The sequence below is a fragment of the Mesoplodon bidens genome, assembly GCF_964165515.1.
Source record: "Mesoplodon bidens genome assembly, chromosome: 12".
In the NCBI taxonomy this organism is placed as follows: domain Eukaryota; kingdom Metazoa; phylum Chordata; class Mammalia; order Artiodactyla; family Ziphiidae; genus Mesoplodon; species Mesoplodon bidens.
In genome coordinates, this window is record NC_138168.1 from 69,001,745 (window position 1) to 69,020,774 (window position 19,030).

The 19,030-nt window shown below is 38.9% G+C and overlaps 1 protein-coding gene across 3 annotated transcripts; it reads left to right on the forward strand.

The window, feature by feature from the left end:
* Positions 1-1,189: 1,189 nt before the first annotated feature.
* CCDC28A (coiled-coil domain containing 28A) lies at positions 1,190-18,379 on the forward strand. 3 transcript variants are annotated; one of them, XM_081250693.1, is made up of 6 exons: positions 1,190-1,586; positions 3,438-3,637; positions 7,424-7,587; positions 11,559-11,713; positions 13,484-13,506; positions 17,817-18,379. In XM_081250693.1, the coding sequence occupies exons 1-6, from the start codon at positions 1,275-1,277 to the stop codon at positions 17,869-17,871; spliced, it is 909 nt and encodes a 302-aa protein (XP_081106819.1). In that variant the 5' UTR covers positions 1,190-1,274; the 3' UTR covers positions 17,872-18,379. The 3 variants fall into 3 exon arrangements, with proteins under 3 accessions (XP_081106819.1, XP_081106817.1, XP_081106818.1); XM_081250691.1 differs by having other exon boundaries at positions 1,454-1,579; XM_081250692.1 differs by lacking the exon at positions 11,559-11,713 and having other exon boundaries at positions 1,454-1,579.
* Positions 18,380-19,030: the final 651 nt, after the last annotated feature.

A 19,030-nucleotide genomic window follows, 5' to 3' on the forward strand; every position in this document is an offset into this window, starting at 1 on the left:
TGGGAAACAACCTAAACGTCCATCACTATGGGAATTCTCAGATAGTTTGTGGCAAGTCTATTTGATAGAATACTATATAATTAAGACAAGTGAAGTCTAGCCATCTGTATCAATGTGGATAGATCTCAAAAAACAGACTTGGGTGAGAAGTCAACTTGTAGATCAATACACAAAATATAAAGCTTTCATGTAAAACTTCAAAAGCCCAAAGTCATTCTATATATTGTTTACAAACACATAGTAACAGTGAAAGTATACGAACCTAGATTAGCAAGATGCGTATCAAATTTAAGACCGTAGTTACCCCTCAGAAGGGAAGTAGAGTGGCACTGAGAATAGGTAGCACCCGCTTTATCTGTAACGGTATATTTCTTCATTTAAAAATATAAAATGATAAAACGTAACATCCGTTAATTCTGGATAGTGGGTGCATGAATGTTTACTCTGTTTTTCTTTTTAAAACATTTCAGAATTTTTAAAAATGGAGGGGGTCGCGGTAGAACATCCCATATTAGAAACCAGGATAATTGCATTCGCCTGTGCTCTGCCTCTCGGGCATTGATACGACCTCTAGATACGGTTTCCTTATTAGCAAACGAGGGAGAAGTACACGGTGCTTTCTAGTCTCTTCAATCTAAAGCTCTATGAACCTAAAATCTCCCACCCCTAACGGGGAAGGCTACCCAGATGAGGGAATAAAACATGGATTCTCCCCCTCATTTAGGAGAGTTCAATCTCTCTCAATCCTCAACTCCTTCTCCAGAGGGAGTAAAGGTAGGGAGGAACTGTCTTGGCGACAGAGAGACGCAGCCTTTCTGAGTGTCAGCTTCCTCATTTCTAAAAGGGGGATTCTAACACCTAATTCATAGATTGCAGTGAGGTTTAGAGATGACGTCTGTCAAGTGCCTGAACAGTAGCTACTTATAGCAGCAGTAATAGCATTTCATTCAGGGGCTCAGCCTCGGGGTTGCTAAACAGAATCACGTTTTTTTTACGCCGCCTTACAAGCCAACGTTGTTCTACCTTGCGAAGTCCAGGCGAGGCGTCAGAAACAATCCGGAACAGTTGCTACGGCGACACTCTGGTTCCGCCTCCACGCTTGCTCGAACAGCGTGCTGGGAATTGTAGTGCGTGGGAGCTGACACGGAGAGGGCGGGACAGCTTCCGGAAAAGGTACTATATTTCCGGTTCTTGCCTCCACCTCCCTTCCTGACCCTCCCAGCTTCTGGGCCACTGAGCCCAAAATAAAAGCCCAGTTCTGGATCCTCCTTTCCATGCCCGTCGAACTTACAGTTGAATGCAGGACAGGGGAAGCAATACGGTGCCAGAGCCGGAGACGGGAGCCGCGCATGTGGAACAGGAAGAGGCGAGGCTCCCCGCTAGTAAGCGGAGGTTCCGCCTCCTTACGTCACTTCCGTAAACAAAGGGCGTTGTGGAGACGAGAGGTCCGGGATGTGACCCCGGCTCAAGCTGCAGCTGTAGCATCGGCGGCTGCAGCTGCGGCGGTGGCTTCAGAGGCCCCGGCGTCCTTGCAGGTTGAGGAAGAGGACCCCGATCCCCTTCTTCCCTTCTTCCCCAGGTATGAAGTGGAAGCAAAGGCACCCCCGCAATGTCCCCCTGTAGGCCCCTCCCACCACCGGTTCTGGCCGCTACCGGATTCTGGGCTGGGAAGGTCCTCCGTGACGGCTGATTAGGGAAGGGCAATGAGGTGAAGTCAAGAGGAATTTCTAGTGGTCCGGCTTGGAGGCTGTGGGTTCCTGGCTGTCAAACTAATGTGTGAGTTAGACTATGAGCTGTAGTCTATGAAGGTCTTCTCTGAATGGTTCCTTGCTGCTTGGTATACAAGAAGGGTTTCGGTGCTCTTGTAGTAGTTGTTATCTAACCAAAACATAATTTTCGAGCCCTGGCCCCTCAGAACATCTTATCAATAGTTTAGACCACTGTTGGTTTATTTGCATTGTTTCCTGGTTTTTTTTTTATTCTTGTGTCACCAACTGTGTATAAACATAATTAAATTAGAAAACCAGTGTGTGTATGTGTATCATAAATTTATACGGATCCTTGCCTCTTTGGAGAACTGATATCCCATCTTCTCCATTCAGTTATTTTTTAAACATTTAATTTGTGTTGCATGCTGAAACAACCCCAAAATGTCTGCTCTGTTACTTAAAATGCTTCTTAAAAGAAAAATTGTTAGCCAAGATTTAAGCGGATTTACGTTCGTTATCTGGGATTAGAGACTGGGCAATAGAGCCTCTCCTTTACAGCCTTTGGTCCTTTGGAGGTTTAGCTCCAGTTATGATTGTCTAGAGTCAGCCTGAGCCAACTGAGCTCAATGGTTTAAATAACAGTGCTAGTAGTAGCTCGGAGTCCAGACAGTAGCCAAAAAAAATTTATTTTCATTAAAATTCTCAAATAATTACTTGAGGAGTGACATCAGTGGGTTTGAGACTTTTTGAATGGTCATAAAATGATTAAATTCAACACAACATACAATAAAAGACCTAACAGTCCTAGTGCACTTTACAATCTGATGAGAATAGCCATATAAATTTCTCATCTTATGATGCATGAAACCATATATTTAGGAAGAAGTTAATATTATGCATAAATAAAAAGGAAATGTGGAAGGATATTTTTAGATGGGTGGCTGTTAGAGAAATAAAGCTGGTTAATACATAAAGGGAAAGTACTGGATAAATAGAAGGTTTTACACATATTCTCTATGGAAGGACCCACTGTAACTTCATAGTGTAACTTTTTTGACATTGACAAAACTAAACTTATATAATAAAGTTTCATGTTTCATTGGAAATAGGTAGAGAAAGTAAATTTAAAATTGTGATGGGACAAGTTTAATTTTACAGAACTTCATTTGATCAAGGAACTAGAACCAGTATTAACTCTAGGCAGCAACTGAATTTCTACTTGGTAGTTGAAATAAGGTTTCTAGTTGCTAATTAAAATGCAGGTACCCATGTCAATTATATATCTGTTTGTATCTAGGTGGTTTTTGAAAGAATACGTTTTAGAAGGAGACCTAAGGGGCACATAAAGCTTGAGTCAGGCTGGATGATTTGTTTAGTGTTTATATGTTGTTCCCCTTGTATAAGAATGGAGGGAACATTGAGGGCAGGGACTTTGTCTTATTCAGTACTGTCTCCCCAATGCCCCAAATACTGCCTGACATGTAGAAGAGAGTAAATTTTTGTGGGATGAATTAATAAACAGTGAAAAAACTTTTTGTCTAACAGGCAGTCTTGGTTAGGGCTTCTGTGTACATAATACAGTAAACTAAGCTTAAGAATCCTTGTTCTAACTTTCTTTAATGACCTCTGAAATTCTTGATCCTCTTACAGCCCATGAAGTGGGTCTTTGAAGCCCTTTCATTTTGGCGTATTATAGCATATGTGTATAATTTTGCTGTATTTCCTTAGGTCATAAGAAGCTGGCCTTGGTGCAGTAAGGAACTTAAAACAATGGAGGAGCGCAAAGTGAAGAGGAGGAGTCCTAAGTCTTTTAGTGCCCACTCTACTCAGGTTGTTAATGCCAAAAAAAATGCCATTCCAGTTAGTAAAAGCACGGGGTTTTCAAATCCTGCATCACAGTCAACTTCACAGCGACCAAAGTTAAAAAGGTGAATTCTTTTCTTTCACATTGTCACAGCAAAATGCTATTAAAGTAAATACTAAATCCACTAATTCTTATAACATTTTTTTCCTCTTGGTTTGACTTTTGAGACACATATTACATGTGATTTAGAAAAAATTTTTTTGAAGGTTACAGTGTATAGAGATTAGAAAATGAATAATGAATGATTGGCTTTAAGGCTCTTACTTTGTCTCGTATTAAAACATACAGAGCAGGGACTTCCCTGGTGGCACAGTGGTTAAGACTCTGTGCTCCCAATGCAGGGGACCCGGGTTCGATCCCTAGTCCGGGAACTATATCCCACATGCATGCTGCAACTAAGGATCCAGTGAGCCGCAACTAAGGAGCCTGCCCGCCGTAACTAAGGAGCCTGCATGCCGCAAGTAAGGAGCCCTCGAGCCGCAACTAAGACCCAACGCAACCAAATAAATAAATAAATATTTAAAAAAAAAATACAGAGCAAGAAAACTTGCAGACAAAGTTGATGAGCTAGCCAGAAATGGAAAAGACATATCTGGTTGTTGTTTTTTTTTAAGCTGAGCGTTTGTGCTTTGGTAGTTTTATTTTTTTTTAAAGAATGAGTTCACTGTTTTAATAGAAATGATTTGTATTTATTGTAAATATTTAAACACAGGAAAATTGAAAGAAGAAACAGAAGAATACTAAAATCCTACCACCTAGAAGTAATCATTGTTAATATTTAGTGAACATATTAATATTTGTCTTAAGGCTTTAAAGGAAACGGGACAAGTTTATTTATTTATTTATTTTTGCTGTGTTGGGTCTTTGTTTCTGTGCGAGGGCTTTCTCCATTGTGGCAAGCGGGGGCCACTCACTATCGCGGCCTCTCTTGTTGCGGAGCACAGGCTCCAGACGCGCAGGCTCAGTAGTTGTGGCTCACGGGCCTAGTTGCTCCGCAGCATGTGGGATCCTCCCAGACCAGGGCTCAAACCCGTGTCCCCTGCATTAGCAGGCAGACTCTCAACTACTGCGCCACCAGGGAAGCCCGGGACAAGTTTAAATGTTACCTATTATTGCTGCATATATGAGTATTTTGTAGGGTTAGATATTTGGAAAGCAGGATAATATCTTAAGAGAAAAAGCATTTCAGGGCTTCCCTGGTGGCGCAGTGGTTGAGAGTCCACCTGCCGATGCAGGGGATACGGGTCGTGCCCCGGTCCGGGAAGATCCCACATGCCGCGGAGCGGCGGGGCCCGTGAGCCATGGCCGCTGAGCCTGCACATCCGGAGCCTGTGCTCCGCAACGGGAGAGGCCACAACAGTGAGAGGCCCGCGTACTGTAAAAAAAAAAAAAAGAAAAAAAGAAAAAGCATTTCATAATCTCAATCCTCTAGATAATTATGATTAAATAAGTTTCTAACTGCAAGCTCATCATGAGAGTTAGTTAAGGAAGTAATGCTTGTAGCACTTTGTAGCCACTGGATTAACACAAAAGACAAGATTGCTGGTGATGATCTCACACTGTCTTTGAGGAAACAAAAGGGACATAGCCAGAGACCCTTGGAAAAGAACATTCCAATAAGGACTAAATGAGAAACAAAAGTTATAAGGGTTTCTTTTGAATATATTATCAGATTGGAAAGGGGTTTTCCTCCTGGAGGAGTTTAATTTAGAATCAGATTTTGAATATGGTTATGGTTGATGAGGAAAGAAAGCCAAGAGATTTGAAAGGAAATCACTCCTTTTCCCAAATTTTTACATCAGTTTATTTGTATCTCATTGTCTTTTCTACCTTGTACTTTTATTTCTCTACCCTCTTCTAGAATGTGGGCTTCCTGAGGGCTGGGTCTCGTGTGCCAGACAGTATTTAGAGTGGGGCTTTGCACATAGTATAATTTCAGTGAGTGCTTTTTAATTGAATTATTTTAACGTAAAGTGAGACAGTGTGACATGATCAAAAACACCAAAGTAAGAAGAAACAGATTTTTATTTTCTTTTTTGAGAAGGTTGTTAAGTGATGAACTGATGCAAAACACTTACTTGGATAAAGCTTCCAATTAGAAAGAAAAGAAAATATGCTCTACTGAAACCTTATAGTCCATAGTAGTTTATCTCAGATTTTAATGTGAATATGGATCTCCTGGGAATGTTTTTAAAATGTAGATTCTGAATCAGTTAGTTCGGGATGGGGCTTCAGCTAAGCATTTCTGATAAGCTCACAGGTAATACTGATGGTACAGGTCTTGGACAGCACTTTGAGTAGCAAGATACTAGATAGTGATAGTAAATCTAATATCATGTATGTAAAATTACAAATCCCGCTTTGTGAAGAACTGTTAGTGACCTAGTGTCAACGGCCTACGTGTTCTAAGTTGATTTCTTTTCACGGGAATTAATTAGTCTTGCCACCTTTGCCTGCACACTCAGAGCCCCCCAGTACACCCTATTTGTCTTACCCACATTGTGGCGAGTGCACCTGTGGGGAAGAGGTCTTCATGCCATGTTATGTAGAAATTAACTGAGTCCTGAATATATGTGTTACGTCAGGATCTATAGCCCGTGTCGGGGTTATAAAAGTAACACACAACCCCCGCCTCCCATTTTTGCCTGGTTCACTCCTAGTCTTTAAGCCTTCACTCCCGTATCGCCTTTAGGAAGTTTTCCCTGCTACCCTTAGGTTGAGTAGACTGTTCTTTCTCTCTGCTCCCATATTACAGTATGTATAGCACCATCACTCCAGAGTTTGAGAGCCTGGCATATGCTAGACGTGTGTAATGAGAACTAGCCTAGTCTAGGGGTTTGGAAAGGGCCTTCCTGAGCAGATCACATTTAAACTGAGACTTGAAGCATGTGTGGGAGGTAGCCTGGCAAGGATGGCAGTGAGGGGCAGGGTGCTAACGTGGGCAGAGGATTAGCTGCAAGGAGACGAGAGAAGGGATTTCTAGGAAGCAAAAGAGATTCAGAATGTGTAGAGCATTGACATACAAGAGAGGATAGAAATTCTTCAGGTTATTGGACTACTGAAAGGTTTGCATTAAGTAAGTTATGTGATCTGACTTGACTTTTTAAAAATTGACTTGGCTGCTCTGTGGGCTCAGAGACAGCACGTAGAGGCCGGGAGACCAGCTGGGAAGCTGCTGGAGTAGTTGGGGCACGTATAGGACAGTGGCAGTGGAGGAGGAGAGATTAGAGACAGCTCTATGGGTGTGACCAGTAGGACTTCATGACTGCACGTGGGAGCCTTAGGAAGCTGGAGGAGTCAAGGATAACAGGTTCTAGCTCTCCGTCACATGTTGACTGTGAATTTCTGTCTGTCTCTCTCCTTAGACTGGGCGTGCTTCAGGGCAGTCACTGATGGCCTGCACGCATTCATATACTCAGTGTCTGGCACTGTGTCAGCTACAGAGTAGGGGCCCCATAACCACTTGTTGGACAGCCCATAATTCAGGGAACAGCTAGGATAAAGTTAGATGGGAAAGCAGAATGTGTTTACGGAGAAGTGAAATATGAAACACAGGCTGGTAAAAAGACTTACTAATTCTCTCTTCAGTTTTTTTTGCAGTCCAAAGAATTACCATAGAGTAAAAGTACATTACTCAAACTCTTTATATACCTTAGTAGTTATATTTTATACATTTGTTTGAGATTTTCATAGCCTGTTCTTTTGGTTTCTGCCTTGAAATGGCTGCTTTTATTTAGTATTGATTTTATTCGGATGTCTTGTTTTTTCCTTAATCTAGAACAGCCTGAAAAAGTATCTCTTTTTAAAGGTAATTATAGGCAATTAATTTTTTATTGCACCCTTTTCACAGAGTGATGAAAGAAAAGACCAAACCTCAGGGTGGAGAAGGCAAAGGCGCTCAGTCAACCCCGATCCAGCACTCCTTCCTCACCGATGTCTCTGATGTCCAGGAGATGGAGAGGGGGCTCCTCAGCCTTTTGAATGACTTCCACTCTGGAAAACTCCAAGCATTCGGTAATCCATAGATGTTTCTCTCTACTCTTTTTCTTCTCAAGATGTTTGCATCATATTTTCTGCATGTATTTTGCAATTCCTTTTTGAAGTGTCATTTTCTTTTATTTAAAAAAAAACAACAGTCCAGAGGCATAAAATGCAATCAACCTAGATTTCATTTGTTGTGGGATATAATTTGTCTCGTAAGATTTCAGGAAAAAGGTTTTTTAAAAAGGGAGGTTTAGTTGAATTGTTAAAGTAGGATTGCTGTTGAGGGACTAAGTATCTTGAAAGTGTAACAAACAAAAGGGACATTCTCTGTCAACTGAAATATTTTAGATTTAGTGTTTCAGTTTTAGAAAGACTCGAGATCATTTTTCTTTACCCTTTCAAGCCTAAACTTGTGTCTTGCTCACAATGCCTGACTTTCGAATATTAAAGAATCTGGCTTGATGAAGACGTAAGAACAGTTAACTGATCGTCCCAATAAAACTCTGAATAGGTATTTCTGTATATGTGTTCACAAAGTGTATGGTCAGATATTTCATGTTCAGCTTCCAACTCACTTTATAAGCTTTTTCTGATGATAAAAATTATTTCCCTGCATTTTTAAAAAGCAGTCTAAAAATTATTGAGTGCACACATATGGAATCTCACACAAAAGCATAAATGCCATCAACATAAATATTGTGTTTTTTAGTGCCGTCTCTCCCTCCCCAGCTCTTTTACTTGGCTTCCGTACCCCTTCCCTCACGCCCTCTACTGCCTCTGCCTCCCCCCAGCCCCAACCAGTTAACTGTGTGACACACACACACACGCACGCACACATACACACACAGATTTTTCTTTTCATTGTTTTCTACAAATAGTATCTTATATACACTTTTCGGTGTCTTGCTTTGCTCACTAAACAATACCTGATGAAAATCTCTCTGAGTCACCTGGTATAGCTCTAATTCATTCTTTTTATAAATGGCTACATAATTTTCAAGTTGTGAATATACCCTGGTGTATTCAGCCATTTCTCTGTTGAAGGGCATGTACCTCGTCTCCAGTTTGGAGCCGCTAAACTCGATGGTGTAGTGAACATCGTTTTACACGTATCCATGTGTGGCTGTTTTGATTTCTTTGGGATGGATTCCCATGAGTGGGATCACTGGGTCAAAGCATAGAGGGAATTTTAATTTTAATAAAAGTATCCAGATTGCTTTTCAGAAAAGCTCTTGCACTTTTAGTTTTCATTAGCAATTTATGAAACAGCTCTTTTCCCTGAATTCCCACCAGCTAATAGGTATTACCAACCTTTTCATTTTTGCCAGCCTGTTGGTGTAAACGGGTTTTTTTTTTATTACTGTTGAGTTTGAATAGCCATGAATGTTTGTTAAGCGGTTGGATTGCTCTTTTTTAGGACCTTTACCCAGGTTTTCATTTGGTTATTTATCCTTTTGTTGTTAATTACTAAGAGCCCTTTGCATATTTTAGGTACTAACCCTCTGACCTCTTTTGTTTTTATTTTTTTAAGCAACATTAGTGTGTCTGGAATTTATGGTATACATCGCCTTGTAAAAGTTTTAAATTTTTGTATACTCAAATATGTCTATCTTTTCTTATAGTTTCTGGGTTTCCAGTCATGGTTATACTATTATTTGAAAAGAAGACATTAAAACATGTTATTTATTTCACAAAGATGTTTTATGACATCCCTTCCTCCTTGCTTTACTCCGTCCGGTAAGGTGGCATCTTTAGAATACTTTCACTTCCCTCTCCCCTCTCTTCTCTCCCATCCTTGAGATATAATCTCTGGATCACTTTTACTTCTTCACTTTTCTCCCCAACACCTTTCCTGCCCTAACTTTTAAGTGACTTTGTATTCTTGGACTGAAGTCTCTGTTATTTGATGGTTTGCTACATATAAGCATTGCAGATGAGAAGTTGATTGCCAGTTGGATTCTTTCTTTCTTTTTTTTTTTAAAGATTTATTTATTATTTATTATTTATTTTATTTTATTTTTGGCTGAGTCGGGTCTTAGTTGCAGCACGCGGCATCTTCTGTTGCGGCACAGGAGCTCTTTGTTGCGGTGCACGGGCTTCTCACTAGTTGTGGCATGAGGGTTTTCTCTCTCTAGTTGTGGCGCACAGGCTCCGGGGCACGTGGGCTCTGTAGTTGTGGCATGCAGGTTCCCGAGGGCATGGGCTCTGTAGTTTTACAACACACAGGCTCTCTAGTTAAGGCATGCAAGCTCAGTAGCTGTGGTGTGTGGGCTTACCAGCCCCGCGACATGTGGGATCTTAGTTCCCTGACCAGGGATTGAACCTGCATCCCCTGCATTGTAAGGCGGATTTTTTTACCACTGGACCACCAGGGAAGTCCCTGGATTCTTTCTTACCAAGTAATTTTTTTCAATCTCAATGCTTGAAAGATATCCTTCTTTGTCTTTAAAGTTTAAGCGTTTACCAGAATATGCTTAGGACTGTATCATCCCTGCCTGGAAATCAGTGAGCCCTTCATATCTGCCAACTCATCTTTCATCTCAAGGAACATTTTTTTCTATTGGTCATTTATTTCTCCTCCATCTGTTCCCTTTTATCCTTTTGGAGATTCTGTTGTTCTCATGTTAGGTCACCTGGGTCCATCCCCTGAATCTCTTCTCTTGTTCCTTGTGATTTCTACCTCTTTATATTTTTACTCTATATTGTTTTCCTCTGTCTATATAATATATGTACATCTTTATATGTATACACACACACACATACATATACATCTCTTGAGGTAGTTCTTCCACTTGACCTTCCAGGTTGCTAACTGTTGAAAAACATCATTAAAATAGAGGAAATATGAGATATTTTACTATGAAGAAAGGATGATTTTGAAAGAGCTGTAGCTAGTTTTAAAATTATTAGTAGTCCTTAACATAATGTAATATAGTCAATTTATGAAGATGTTATAAAGCTGGCTAGAGGAAAAGATAATATAATTTACATTAATTCATATTTATTCAAGATACATACTTCAACTTTAGCTGAGCTATATTATACCTTTGAGAAAAATCAGAGGTTTTGGGAGGGGAAAATGATAGTATCAAGAATTTGGAGAGGCTGTACTGAAACTGAATGAAAATTTGTAAAATTTCATGTATATACATCAGTTGCTCTGGGCAGATAATGCTACCTCAGAGGAGTCTAGTCAATAAACAATGCAAGACCTGTCCTTTAGCAATAAGTTTTCTTTCTCTGCTGTGTATACATTGTGGTTCTCATTACATTCTTCTCTGCTATGTATACATTGTGGTTCTTCATTACATTCTTCACACTTTATTAATATTTTCACTTATATTTCTTAAAGGAGGAGTACACCGTTGGTTGGCAGAATGATTCATGGTTGAAGTCCTTGTAGGACTCTTAGTTTCACTCAGATCATTATAAAATGTTGGGTTACTCAGTTTTAATGGCAGTTGTCAACTAGGATGTGAATAGATGGTGTTAACACCTCTCTATATATTACTATTGAAAAAAATTTTTTTACCTAAAGGGTTCTTTCATTCTTAAATTTTTTTCTATATCTTTTTTTTTTTTTTTTTGTGCTACGCGGGCCTCTCACTGTTGTGGCCTCTCCCGTTGCGGAGCACAGGCTCTGGACGCGCAGGCTCAGTGGCCATGGCTCACGGGCCCAGCCGCTCCGTGGCATGTGGGATCTTCCCAGACCGGGGCACGAACCCGCGTCCCCTGCATCGGCAGGTGGACTCTCAACCACTGCACCACCAGGGAAGCCCTATATCAGTTTTTAATGCTCATGATTATTTTTTAGATTGTTGTTGTTTTCCTGGTTGAAGATTTGATTTATAATTTTACACAGAAAATATGCAGTCATTAATGTAATTTACAAAAGAAAGAAAACCAATTTCTTTTAAGCACCTTGACTTTAGAAGTTTCTCCTCAAGACAGTTAGTTTGACCTATCCTAATCTTTATTAATGTTCTGGAATGTTCCCCCAGGAAATGAATGTTCCATTGAACAGATGGAACATGTTCGGGGAATGCAGGAGAAATTAGCTCGCTTGAATTTGGAGCTCTATGGGGAGTTAGAGGAACTTCCTGAGGATAAGAGAAAAGCAGCCAGTGACTCCAATCTGGATAGGCTTCTGTCTGATGTGAGTACAGTCCTCTTTCTTTACTCTTTTCTTAATCAAAATTTTTATTGAGATAAAATTCACCATTTTAACCATTTTAAAGTATAAATTCAGTGATTTTTAGTATATTCACAATGTTGTGCAGACATCACCACATCTAATTTCAGAACATTTTCATCACTCCAAAAAGAAATCCTGTACCTCTCAGTTCTCCCCTCCCCCTATCCCCCAGCAACCAGCAATCTATTTTCAGTCTCTATAGATCTGCCTATTCTGGACATTTCATATAAATGAGAATCATAAAATACGTGGCTTTTTATGTCTGGATTCTTTCACTTAGTGTCATGTTTTCAAGTTTTATCCATGTTGGACTTTATACTCTTGAAAGCAATATATCCAAAGGATATATTGGGATCCAGTATATCCTTATATTTACATCTAAGCATATTTTCTGGGATATTGGAAAATCTAAAAGGAAAATACTTGCTTCTGTACACATAAAAGATCTTAAGATATAGAAGATAGTAGGTCAAAAGATCCTGGCATGATTAATGCATTTTGCCGTATTTACTCAGGTGGTAGTTACTTATAGTGTGTTTGGTGTTTATGGTAATTTAGTAGGTTGCCATGTGTATTTGCTTGCAAGGGTTGCTGTAACAAAGTACCACAGACTGGGTGGCTTAAGCAACAGAAATTAATTTTCTCACAGTTCTGGAGGCTGAGAGCTGGAGACCAAGGTGTCAGCAGAGTTGGTTTCTTCTGAGGTCTCTCTCCTTGGCTTGTTGAAGATTATCTTCATGTTCACATGGCCTTCTTCCTCTCTGTGTGGGTCCCTATGTCCAAATTTCCTCTTTTTGTAAGGACACTAGTTATACTGGATTAGGGCCCATCTTAATGACTTCATTTTAACTTAATTCCCTCTTTTAAGAACCTGTCTCCAAATATAGTCATGTTACGAAGTATTAAGGGTTAGGACTAAAACATGAATTTTGGGAGGATATAATTCAACCAGTAACACCATATAGCATTCTTATATACTGAAAAGTGTTAATTAAATTTGCCTCTTTAAATCTTTTTTGGAACAAAAATAAATAAAAATTGAATTCAACATTCTTTAGTTTCAGATTCCATATTTACCAGTAACAGAAATGGTTAATTTCTATTGCTTTTCTCTATCTTTTGAATAAGTAAATGTGAGTGAAATTGTATGCCCATAGTTTAAAATTTTCAAACCTGTACTTTTAATTGTGACTGTGGTACGTTGAAAACTGAATTTGAAACCAGAGAGCCTTTGTTTAGTCCAGGATCTACAATAGAGCTGCATAACTTTGGGCAATTTAATGTTTTTGTAACTCAGATTTTTCTCTCTGTAAAATAGGGGTGGTTAATTCTACCTCATACTAAAAACTGAATATCACATAAAATTGTTTTTGTAATTCATAAAGTTTTTAAAGATTTTGATCATTAAAATGGCAGCTTTTTAAAAAAAATCTATTATTAGAGATGATTATAATTAACCATGGTTTTAAGAATCCTTATAAAACTTCAGTTTTTATCATATGGTTTTAATTCTCTTATATTCTTATTTCATAAATACTAAAGCTACTTTATTATTATTTTGCATAAGTGAATTTCCCAGTCTGGAAATTTTTAGAAAGTTTTTTCTTTAATACTTTTTTGTTTAAAGAAAGCTTAAATGTGAAATAATGTCTTTAATAATGTATGGTTAACAATTATCTATGATAGTTATCTTATAAAAATAAAACTTAAATTTGTTACTTTGTGTTACAGCTAGAAGAATTGAATTCTTCCATGTATCCTTTGCTTAACATCAGCAGTGAAAAGTTCGCAGATTATAATTCTTGGTGAATAGTCCCAATCAAGTGAAGAAACCTACTGCTATTTACTGGAGCCATCTTTCCCTTTAGTTTCTAAATGGAATTTCCCAGTAGTTTTGTATGCTGAAATTTTGTTTTTCTGCGGTTTGTGCTTTGCTCTGTATGGTTTCTGGGTTTTTAAGACAAATTTTTAAAATGTTTTAATCAAGAGAATTAAGAATTAGGCTAGGGCTTCCCTGGTGGCGCAGTGGTTGAGAGTCTGCCTGCCGATGCAGGAGACGCGGGTTCGTGCCCCAGTCCGGGAAGATCCCATATGCCGCGGAGCGGCTGGGCCCGTGAGCCATGGCTGCTGAGCCTGCGTGTCTGGAGCCTGTGCTCCGCGACGGGAGAGGCCACAACAGTGAGAGGCCCACGTACCGCAAAAAAAAAAAAAAAAAAAAAAAAAAAAGAATTAGGCTAGTTGCCATATACATTATTTTGAATCTTAGATTCTTAAGCTAAATGGAAGTGGGATAGCAGACATAATACAGTATTCTAAATTTAGTATTAGAACTAGAATATTTTAGATGCATTAAAGTGTATTATAGGGTTAACTTAAAGGAAATCACAAAGGCACATGTAAAATATTCATGTTTTGACATTTCAATTTAGAGCAATTATTTCAAGAAATTTTAAAAATGTATTTTTGAACATACTGATAGGCACAATGTGAGATATATAAGAACAAATAAAAAATGATCCTGCCTGTAAAATAATTTTAGTGGTAAGACATCTCTTTGAACCAAATAGTGAGATACTGGAAAGGATACTGTTGTAGAGTTAAGAGATTTGATTTTCGAAATTTGGTTCCATGTTTTGCTAATGTAAATTTGGGTAGATTGTTTAACATTTCAGAGTATTGTCTTTAATATGGGGTAACTGCTACATGTAACCATGTGTATATGAAAATTTCCAAACTATATAGAATATATATTTTTTAAAAATCACTCTTACTGCAATAACATATACTAACTGCTGAATTGTGCAGTAAAAACAATGAAGAAATAGGAAGATATATACAAATCCAGTAATAGTAATTAATATCTCACCTTTATTGAATACCTACTATTTGCCAAGCATTATATGAAGTGTTTTACATGCATTATCTCATTTGATCCTACTCTTGGAAGTAGGTGGTGTTATACTCCCCATTTTACAGATGAAGAAAATACAGTTTTGAGAAGCCACATAAACTGTAGGAGATATTAATGTAAGATACCACTGCCAAGAAAGAGTTTAATATGGGGGTAAGATAGGAGTTAATTAGGAGGCTTTTCTTAGGAGTAGTTCCCGGTTCTTTTTTTCTTTGTATTTGTTTTACGTTATATTCTATGCTTTATATTCTCTCTCTGCTTATGACACATAACTCCTCTCCTCTTATCTGAGTTTCTGTTAAACATTTAGACTCATTTGTCTCCCGCTTTCCTCACTTCAGCCCCCACGGTTCATCAGGCCGTGGTGGTAGACTGCAAGCGCATGGTCTTTGGACCGCTTGGTCTCAGGTCTTGGTAAGCAGCTATGTAACCTTGAGCAAAGCCTAGCAACCCTAGTTTCCTCATCTGTAATAAATGTTCTTTCCGTGTTCATACTTTTCCCTCCTAATTTTCCTCTCTGTCATCAGTGCCCCTATTAGTTTTTTAACATCTTTATTGGAGTGTAATTGCTTTACAATGGTGTGTTAGTTTCTGCTGTATAACAAAGTGAATCAGCTATACGTATACATATATCCCCATATCCCCTCCCTCTTGCGTCTCCCTCCCACCCTCCCTATCCCACCCCTCTAGGTGGTCACAAAGCACCGAGCTGATCTCCCTGTGCTATGCAGCTGCTTCCCACTAGCTATCTATTTTACGTTTGGTAGTGTATATATGTCCATGCCACTCTCTCACTTCAACCCAGCTTACCCTTCCCCCTCCCCATGTTGACAAGTCCATTCTCTACGTCTGTGTCTTTATTCCTGTCCTGCCTCTAGGCTCATCAGAACCATTTTTTTTTTAGACTCCATATATATGTGTTAGCATACGGTATTTGTTTTTCTCTTTCTGACTTACTTCACTCTGTATTGACAGACTCTAGGTCCATCCACCTCACCACAAATAACTCAATTTTGTTTCCTTTTATGGCCGAGTAATATTCCATTGTATATATGTGCCACATCTTCTTTATCCATTCATCTGTCGATGGACACTTAGGTTGCTTCCATGTCCTGACTGTTGTAAATAGTGCTGCAGTGAACATTGTGGTACATGTCTCTTTTTGAATTATGGTTTTCTCAAGTGCCCCTATTATTTTAATCTTCAAGATTGTTTAAAAATCCCTTCTATGACTATAGCAGACATTGCTAATCAGTCGTGGCACTATCTGCCGTTTAGCCTGGACAGGGGCACGAAATTATTTGCTGTCTCTTAATTACAGTTAGTTGTCAGGTGTTATCAGTTCTGTTTTGTATTCTTCCTTCATTCTCTACCCTCATCACCTGATTCCACGGCCTTTCAAATTTCTGTTCTCTAGAAACCCTAGAGCTGCACTGTCCAATATGGCAGCCACTAGCCAAGTAACTACTGAGTACATGAAGTGTTGGCAACATGGATTGACATGTGCTGTAAGTATAACGTGCACACCTGATTTCAAAGATTTAGAATGAAAAGATGTAAACTATCTCAATATTTTTATGATTACATGTTGAAATGATAATTTCATGATTATGAATATAAATAAAATATATTTTAAAAACTATGTCTGTGGCTTACATTATATTTCTATTGGACAGTACTGCTGTAGACTTTAGACATTGCCACTGAGTTATTCTTCCTAAAACATCACTTTCATCTTGCCATTCTTGTTTCTCACCAAGTTTTTTACTATGTCAGATTTTTAAAAGGTTCTCAGTAATTTGATCACGGCATAGTCACCCTGTTATAGTTTTCATTATTTTTCATTCCCACCAAGTTGGCTTTCTGGACGCCCAAGTTCATGCTCACCTTAATGCCTTTGTTCAGGTTGTACTTTCTACCTAGAGTTGCTCTGGCCTCCCCCTTCTCCTTATCAAATAACACTCAAGCTGACCATTTCCATAAAGCATTTTGTTTGTACCCCAAACTAGCATTCTGCGTTATTTCATTATCTGTTGATATGTGTTAAATCTCAGCCTTCCAATTGAACAAGAATATCTCTGACGGCACAGCTCATGTCTGTACATTTTTGCAAACATCTGCTGTACACGTATTGCTAGCATTTAGTTGTCCTCAATATATCCAGATCATTGTTTGAATTGAGTCTTGAAAAACAGGTGGCAAGTGGATCATATAGATGAAAGAGGAAAATGAAAGGCAGTGATAAGAAGGGAATGGAATAAACTATGCAGGAATTTTATCCTATTTCCAGTTTTCTTGAAGAACAATTCAGAGGATTATAGGAAAGGTTTTAGAGCTATGATGCTTTTATTTCATTCTCTTGGACTTTCACAAAGAAATTATTTTCCCAAGGAAATGAAGTGGTGTTGTCTTCTCAAGTGAATTTTGTTAATCCAGTAAGTTTTCATATTTGCCTCTAATCAGCTTCTTACCATGAAAATGATTCTTGCTGCATTAAAATAATTCTGTGCTCTATTAGAACCTAGAACATAGTCTTTTTTTTTTTAAGCCCTATTTTTTTTTTCTTTTTTTGGCTGCGTTGGGTCTTCGTTGCTGCGCGTGGGCTTTCTCTAGTTGCAGTGAGCCGGGGCTACTCTTCGTCATGGTGCACGGCCTTCTCATTATGGTAGCTTCTCTTGTTGCGGAGCACGGGCTCTAGGTGTGCGGGCTTCAGTAGTTGCGGCGCGTGGGCTCAGTAGCTGTGGAATACGGGCTCTAGGCATGTGGGCTTCAGTAGTTGTGGCTCGCGGGCTCTAGAGAGCAGGCTCAGTTGCTCCATGGCATGTGAGATCTTCCCGGGCCAGAGATTGAACCTGTGTCCCCTGCATTGGCAGGCGGACTCTTAATCACAGTGCCACCAGGGAAGTCCTGGAACATAGTCTTGAATCAGTGATTTGTTTTTAAATCTTCAAATTCTAGACATAGTAAAATTACTTTACTCCATTTAAAGATTGTCTTACCACCTCCAAGTTTCTCAATAGCAGCATAGGCACTTTCCCTTTAAACATACTTCTTTTTTTATTACCTCTGTCTCTTAGCTCTTGAATGTAATTTCCAGAAATTTAAAAGAAGCACTCATTAGAGAATGAAAATCTTCTTAACTGATGAATCCAGACAGAAACTCCATTTGGCAGATGCACAAGATGTTCCAAATACTTCTGCCGGCTAAAATGAAATGCAGTCGCTTTCTCGTGGTTTGAAGAAAAGCAACATTCTTTACTCTTCTAGCTGAATCCAGTAGCAGAATCATCTTCCACAATAAGGAATTAATTAAAGTGCAAGTGCAGTGACTGCTTTCACATGCTGCTTTCAGTGAACTCGACTTGCCATAATTCACCATAACTGGAGGCCTCGGCCTTGTGGAAGGCGTAATCAGGAAATGTGATACAGAGCTTTTGCTGCTATGCTTTATATTGTTGCCTTACGGGTTATACTTGAAATGCACTGTGCTAAATGTTGTTGATAGGGCTGAAGGATTTATCCTTCCTGAGCTCACCAAACTTATTCCACTGTTGATCATAAGTTGATGATGCCCAGGCTTTTTGTGGGAGCCCAGCTTCAGTTTACGTTAGACAATCAGTACACACGCCTGGTGTGTTTTCCAGTGGCCAGTGACAACAAAATGTTAAATGAGTATTTGTGAAATTTGCTATTTTTAATAAAGTGATTGTTTTAAATTAGTGTCTCTCTCTGTTTTGGAGAAACCTGTAGTCTTCAATCTGGGAATACAAGGGCTCAGTCCTCAAAGGTAAACTGTGTTTAGAAAATTGAGGTTCTGTAACTTTCTTGCAAATCTTGCAACTTATGCACATTTAAATATTGGCATAATGAAAAGAGCATGGTCTTTGACCTTACTTAGACCTTGATTTGAATCCGCATTCTGCCCATTAGCTTTGGGTTCATGTGTGTTTACTCAGTTTCTATTTTAATTTTTGTTTTTAATCTAGAAAATGAGGTTAATGACCAGCTTGTAGTGGTTGTTATGAAGAAGTAAAAAAGTACATATAAGATGCTTAGCACAATAGCTGACACCAGTAATGTTCAGCAAACAGTAGCTGAACATTAACATTAGTTTTTAAATAGCTTTATTGAAATAATCCATATGCCACAGAATTCACCTTTTCTAAAGTATATAATTCAGCGGTTTATAGTAGATTCACAGAGTTGTGCATCCATCATCATAATTTAATTTTAGAACATTTTCATCACCTCAAAGCTCATTAGCAGTCACTCCCTATCTTCCGAACCCCTCAGCCCTTGACAACAGTAATCTATTTTCTGTTTCTACGGATTTGCCAATTCTGAACATTTTCTATCAATGGAATCAT